Source organism: Vicia villosa, linkage group LG2 (genome assembly GCF_029867415.1).
Source record: "Vicia villosa cultivar HV-30 ecotype Madison, WI linkage group LG2, Vvil1.0, whole genome shotgun sequence".
Lineage (NCBI taxonomy): Eukaryota > Viridiplantae > Streptophyta > Magnoliopsida > Fabales > Fabaceae > Vicia > Vicia villosa.
Window position 1 is genome coordinate 20071755 of NC_081181.1, and position 6759 is coordinate 20078513.

General features: G+C 41.7%; 1 protein-coding gene across 1 annotated transcript; it reads right to left on the reverse strand.

The window, feature by feature from the left end:
• Window positions 1-3532: 3532 nt before the first annotated feature.
• LOC131648682 (uncharacterized) lies at window positions 3533-6363 on the reverse strand. The gene is made up of 4 exons (XM_058918417.1): window positions 6034-6363; window positions 4984-5180; window positions 4397-4893; window positions 3533-3585 (listed from the first exon to the last, which is right to left on the reverse strand). Exons 1-4 carry the CDS (start codon window positions 6361-6363, stop codon window positions 3533-3535), a joined length of 1077 nt encoding a protein of 358 aa, XP_058774400.1.
• Between the last annotated feature and the right edge of the window lie 396 nt (window positions 6364-6759).

Genomic DNA, 6759 nt, shown 5'->3' on the forward strand with positions numbered 1-6759 from the left:
TTGCACCACTGATTCTCTCCTTTCTTCTTTGTCTTGCTCTTTACTTCCGACATTTCTTGCACTGGGTCGAGTGAAGAATCTCCTAGATCTGAAATACCATTAAACAACCAAACCAACGCATAAAATGGGAAAATAAACTCGAAAACTAATAAACAGATAAAACTTGCAAACACAAACATGATTACTTAAACAGATTAAAAAGACTACACTATGACATTAAGCAGTGCAAAATACCTGGATTATCATCAGGAAAGTGACAAAAACATAGTGAGAATCGTGACCGATCACAACCCCAAACTTACTTCATTGCTTGTCCTCAAGTGATGCTCGAGAAACTAGCAAGGGTCCCCCAAATTATCCGCAGATATCTTACCACATTACTGCTGAGATCTTTCGCAACTTTCTTTCTGTTGGCCTTTCAATTGATTCCTTCTTCCCTGAATTTAGCGATTCAGCTATACTTCCACAATGAGGTGTCTTTTTACCTGTAAGCTTATTCACACTCTCACCAAAACTCTCGGGTTAAAGTGTTTGCACTCAATGATCAAGGCATGCAAAGTCAGCTCATAGGTTTGTATAACATTTATCTTCATCTCCTACGCACAAGAAACACACTTTTTGAGGTCTTTTACGGTTGTAACGGGGCTAAGGGACAAGGTGGGATGAACAAACAAACGGGGGAACTAGTGGCTTTTGGCTTAGAATCAGAGTTACTATCTCGCTCACTGTGTTAGTATGAAGTTCACAATCACAAATGTCGGACACCGTTTCTTAAGATCCTTGACTGACTACTCATGTATTTCTTTGAGCATCTCTTTTCTTTCGCATTTTTATTATCAGATCAAATTCTCCTATAGGTAAGTGCCCCTTTTTGTATTTATCATTTCTTTTTCTCTCTTTTTTTTTCTTTTTGGTTCTTTTGCACTTACCTACTTTTCTGATTTCGGTGTACCGACCCCAAACTTAAATTGTTTCACAGCTTGCAACCATAACAACTCTTATCTAAGCAGGGTAAGGAAGTGTTTGGGTTATTGGTTAATTCATGCATGTAATCAAACAAACAAAAGGCTGTATGGCTCAAACGGGGTGAACAAGGGATAACGTGAAAAGGTTAGCTTGAAAGGCTCAGGTGTAAAACAAACAAGTGCCTCAGTGTGTAAACAGGTGCATTAGAAATTCCGACAAATACGTACACAAACCAAGAGTGACGATGACATACCTGACAACTCTCATGATGATTTTGTATTTGGCTTTTTATGATCTTCACCATGTTTGGTCAAGCTCACAGGGTCCAGAAACACTTCTTGTATGGTCTAACTTTATCGCTTCATCAGTTCTACAAGTCTATCGTCTGGTCCAAAGCTTAAAAGTGCGTCCAATCATTAAGTTCAACAGTACTAACTCTTTGGGGGTTCCTTTCATCACTGTGGGGTGCAATTTGGTTCACTATCTCCGGTTCTCATCACTTGTCCTGCTAACAATATCAGCATCCTGCACTGACATGTCATAGCTAACACACAAACTAACATAAAGTACTGACAAATTTAAAAGAAATACGAAATAAAAAAAAGAAACTACTAAAAGCGATAAATAGAACTCCCCCCCACACCTGAACTAAACATTGTCCGCAATGTTTTTGTACAAGCGTGAGAGGTACATACCGGACCTACTGAGGAGGGGGAGGAAACTGCAACATCAGACGTTGCATCATCTCATGCATATCAGTGATCATAATTCCTTGTCGGGTCTGCTCCTCGCCTTGCCGGGTTTGCTCAGTTCGCAGATGCCCAATTTCAGATTGAATCCATTCCCATTGATTCGGAGCCATAGAGGAAGATCCTGAACCATAGGTGTTAAAATGAGAGGGCTCCTGTGGGAACTGATGCTGAGTCGGGTCTTCACCGTCTCCTTGATTACCTGCATCAAAATCAGCATATTGGTCGTCTCCTTCCGGAGCGACATTAGTGTAGAGCCAGTTAGCACGATTAGCCGTGCTGGCTTTTGCCGGGTCAGGTAATTCAAACAAGAATCGACTTCTGCTTGTCAACCAATAGCCACCATTGGAAATAGTAATCATGGATTGATGAATAAGGGATTCCATATCAATCTTAGTTTTACCTGCAATAGGAGTGTCAGTGTCCAATAATTCTTTGTAACCAAACTGAACCGCAATTTGGGTGATAAGACCACCCACAGAAATTCCACCCGACGAGGCACGACCTACTTTGCCTAGAAAATCAGCCACGAACGCGGCGACATTAAGCACATCATGATGGAGCATTGCATAGAGGAAAAAGAGTTCCCTCATGGTCGCAACGCCATGACTATCACCCTGGCCAAATACAGTGTATGCAAGACCCTTCTGGGCATAGCGAATACATGGATTCTGAATCCATGAGGACTTAGCACTCGCGGCGACATACGCCTCCAATCCCGTGATATCGCCCCAAAATTGTTGTCCCGGGAATTCATCCGGAACAGCCCCCGGTCCATAGATGGGCAAACTGAGGACACCCCCTAACTCCTCTACGGTTAACTCATGAGCTTGGTTAAACATGCGGAACTTAAGAGTACCAAAGAAGTACTTAATAGACCCATTCCACTTTCTTTCTAAATGAAACTCTATTGTGCTTAGAAACTCAAGAGTGAGGCGTTCATAGGATGGTGCCTCCATATACATAAATTCCAGCATACCCACAGAATGAAATAGCCTATCAATTTCGGTTTTAATGCCTAGGGTATTCATAGTGTTTTCACAGATATACCTTGTGGGAATGAGCTTCTGTTTGACATAAGCCAAATATCTTTGGTGATGCTTAGGGTCCTCAAAGAGAATGTCATGAGGGTTGGATTGGCGGATCGGCCTTTTGCGAGTGCCTGCAGACTCAGCGACTTGCTTACCCGTGTTGGTTCTTTTCTTTGGTGGCATTATGTGTACCTACAAGAAAAAAATTCAAAACGAAAAATTGATGAATTAGGATAAAAATTTACCGTAGGGTTGGAGAGGGTGAGGAGTAGAACAACTTTTGTGAAGGTTGATAAGGGTTTTGAGTAGTGTAGAAGGAGAAGTTGGAAGCTTTAGGGAAGAGTTGTAATGGAGGTTTAGGTTTTTGGTGAGAGAGAGAGAGGTTGAAGAAGAAGGTTTATGAGAGAAAGAGAAAATAAAATAAAAAGAAAATAGAGATATAGGAGAGGGAATCGATTCTGATTGGATAGAAGAGAGGTGGGATGGGTGGGGTCCATGGGCCCATTTTTAAAAAATTTGAAAAAATTTCACGTACAGGCAACACGGCCCGTGTTACGCAACACGGCCACCCGTGTTGCCTCACTGATTGGATTTGAAAAACATGCTTGCTCCCAGTGGACGCAACACGGCCCGTGTTGTGCAACATGGCCACCCGTGTTGCTCCACTGTTTTCACCCCTTCTTTTCCTTTTTTTTTCATTTTTCGTCTGGGGCAACACGGCCCGTGTTCTACAACACGGCCACCCGTGTTGCACCCCTGGTTCCACTTCACAAAGTTTTTGCTTTTTCACTTTTCCTTGTCTTTCCTCCCCTTGTATCCACCACTAGAACTAGCTTTTCCTGAAAAATTAAAAAAAACACACAAAAAGAAAACAACGAGAATACATTAGGGAAAATCTGCGGGTTGCCTCCCACGAAGCGCTTCGTTTAACGTCGCTTGGCTCGACGATCGTTCATCTTATCCTATAAGACGAACACTGTGAATTAGACCACTTTCTTGTCCTTGATAATACGGCTTCACCCGCTGTCCATTCACTTTAAATGTATCCCCGTTGGTTTGATTTTATAATTCTATTGCTCCATGAGGGAATACTTTGTGAATTAGGAATGGTCCTGACCATCGTGACTTTAACTTTCCAGGGAATAGTTTCAACCTGGAATTAAACAGCAATACCAATTGACCTTCCCGCAGTTCCTTTTTCTGAATCCTCTGATCATGCCATCTTTTTGTTTGTTCCTTGTAGATTTTGGCATTCTCGTATGCTTGATTGAGGAACTCTTCCAATTCATGAAGTTGAGTTGTTCGAGCTTCACCGGCTTTCACAAAGTCACAGTTTAGGAGTTTGGTGGCCCAAAACGCTTTGTGTTCGAGTTCGAGCGGTAAGTGACATGCCTTCCCATACACCAATTAATACAAAGACATACCTATTGGGATCTTGTATGCTGTTCAGTATGCCCAGAGAGCATCATCTAACTTGATCGACCAGTCTTTGCGAGAGGCACTAACAGTTTTTTCCAGAATTTGTTTTATTTGCCTGTTAGAAACCTCGACTTGCCCACTTGTTTGAGGATGATATGGGGTGGCGATCTTGTGTTTCACATTGTATTTTTTTCAGCAAATTCTCCATTAGTCTATTTAAGAAGTGAGTACCTTCATCACTGATTAGTGCTCTGGGTACTCCAAACCTAGAGAAAATGTTATGCTTGAGAAAAGTCACCACCACTTTCGCATCATTGGTGGGCAAGGCCACAGCTTCCACCCACTTTGATACGTAGTCAACTGCCACCAAAATATAATTCTTCCCGAAAGACGGTGGAAACGGTCCCATAAAATCAATCCCCCATAAGTCGAACAGTTCTACTTCCAACATAGCTTTCTGAGGCATCTGATTTCGCTTTGAGATGTTCCCTGTTCTTTGACATCTGTCACATTCTCGAACAACATGGTGAGCATCCTTGAATAAGGTCGGCCAGTATAACCCAGATTGTAAGACTTTCGCAGCAGTTCTATCTCCACTAAAGTGTCCCCCATAGTCTGAGTCATGGCATGCTTTTAGCACATCCCTTTGTTCCTCCTCTCGTACGCACCTTCTGACAAACCCATCTATCCCTTTCTTGTATAGGAGGGGGTCATCCCATAAGTAGAACCTGCAATCATGTAGAAACTTTTTCTTGCGGTTAGAATCAAAATCTTCTGGAATTACCCCACCTACCAGATAATTTGGATAATCGGCAAACCAAGGTGCACCAATAACATCAAGGATATGCTCATCTGCGAATTCATCCTGTATTGGGCGTTTTTCCTCTTTTTCCTCGATAGGCGACATTCGGGAAAGGTGGTCTGCGACTGTGTTTTTGCATCCTTTTTTATCACGAATCTCCACATCAAACTCCTGAAGGAGTAAGATCCATCTCAGAAGCCTTGGCTTAGAATCCTGTTTGGCAAAAAGATACTTCAAAGCAGCATGGTCAGTGTAAACAATAACTTTGGAACCCAACAGATATTACCTGAATTTATCAAAGGCATAAACAACAGCTAGCAACTCTTTTTCAGTTGTTGCGTAATTTATCTGTGCAGGGCTTAAAACATGACTAGCATAGTAAATAACATGTAACAATTTGTCCCTACGCTGTCCTAGAACCGCCCCTACTGCAATGTCACTTGCATCACACATGATCTCGAAAGGAAGAGACCAATCTGGAGCCACAACAGTTGGTGCCGAAACTAGTTTTTTCTTAATTGTTTCAAATTCTACGGCACACTCATTATCAAAATTAAAGACCCTGTCCTTAACCAACAGAGTAGTTAAGGGTTTAGCTATTTTAGAAAAATCTCTTATGAACCGGCGGTAGAAACCCGCATGCCCTAAGAAACTTCGAATACCTTTCTCATTCATTGGTGGCGGTAGCTTTGATATGACTTCTATTTTTGCTTGGTCAACTTCTATTCCTTTGTGGGAAATTTTGTGACCCAACACTATACCTTCACGCACCATGAAGTGACACTTCTCCCAGTTGAGGATCAAGTTGGTCTGTTGACATCTTTCTAACACAAGAGAAAGATTAGTTAAACAATTATCAAAAGACTTACCAAAAACCGAGAAGTCGTCCATAAATACTTCCATATGCTTTTCAAGCATATCATCAAAGATGGATTGCATGCATCTTTGAAAAGTAGCTGGAGCATTACATAACCCAAATGGCATCCTTCTATAGGCAAAAATACCAAACGGGCAAGTGAAGGCCGTCTTTTCTTGATCTTCTGGTGCGACCGCTATTTGATTATACCCCTTTAGTTGTTGGTTCCAACACACCTAAGTCTTCCACTTCTGCCTCACTCACTTTTATTTCTACATCCACTTCAAGTAATGGCTCTCCTTCTTCAATACTCTCCTCTACAACTTCTTTCTCTTTACCACTTCTAGTTACTATAGCGCTCACATTATTATGGTCTTTGGGATTCGTAACCGTGGCACTAGGTAGAGCACCAGGTTGCTGAGGACTTGCCAATTGTTGTGCTATTTGACTCATCTGAATTTCAAGATTTTTAATAGATGCTCCTGTATTCTGAAAATTACTTCTTATTTCTTCTTGAAATTGGGAGCTTTGAGCAGCCATTTTTTCAATGACGATCTCCCAATCTGCTTTTCTTGGCCCTTATTGCTGAAATTGTTGTTGAGGTTGTTGATAAGGTTGTTGATATGGTTGTTGTTGCTGTGGCCGATATTGCTGTTGTTGTTGTGGAAGACTTTGATAAGGAGCAGCCCCTTGTTTTGGAACGTTCCCTTGTTGATCTTTCCATAAGAAATTCGGATGATTCTTCCACCCTGGATTGTAAGTATTAAAGTAAGGGTTGTTCTGTTTCAAAAAGTTGATTTCTTCCACCTGTTGGGCTGTTACCACACAATGTACGGCAAAGTGAGGTCCTCCACATATTTCACAATTCACTGCTTGAATCGGTTGAACCGGCTGAACTTGAGCCACCGTTTGTTTTTCAAGAGCCATTTGTTTTAT

Excerpts from the sequence above, each read along its gene's own strand:
- LOC131648682 (XM_058918417.1), bottom strand. The coding sequence starts at position 6,363 with ATGGCTGCTCAAAGCTCCCAATTTCAAGAAGAAATAAGAAGTAATTTT. Across the intron at positions 5,181-6,033 it reads TGGAACCAACAACTAAAGGG|GATTCTAAGCCAAGGCTTCT; the intron begins GTATAATCAAAT and ends TTTGCCAAACAG. Across the intron at positions 4,894-4,983 it reads GATGTTATTGGTGCACCTTG|GTTCTACTTATGGGATGACC; the intron begins GTTTGCCGATTA and ends ACATGATTGCAG.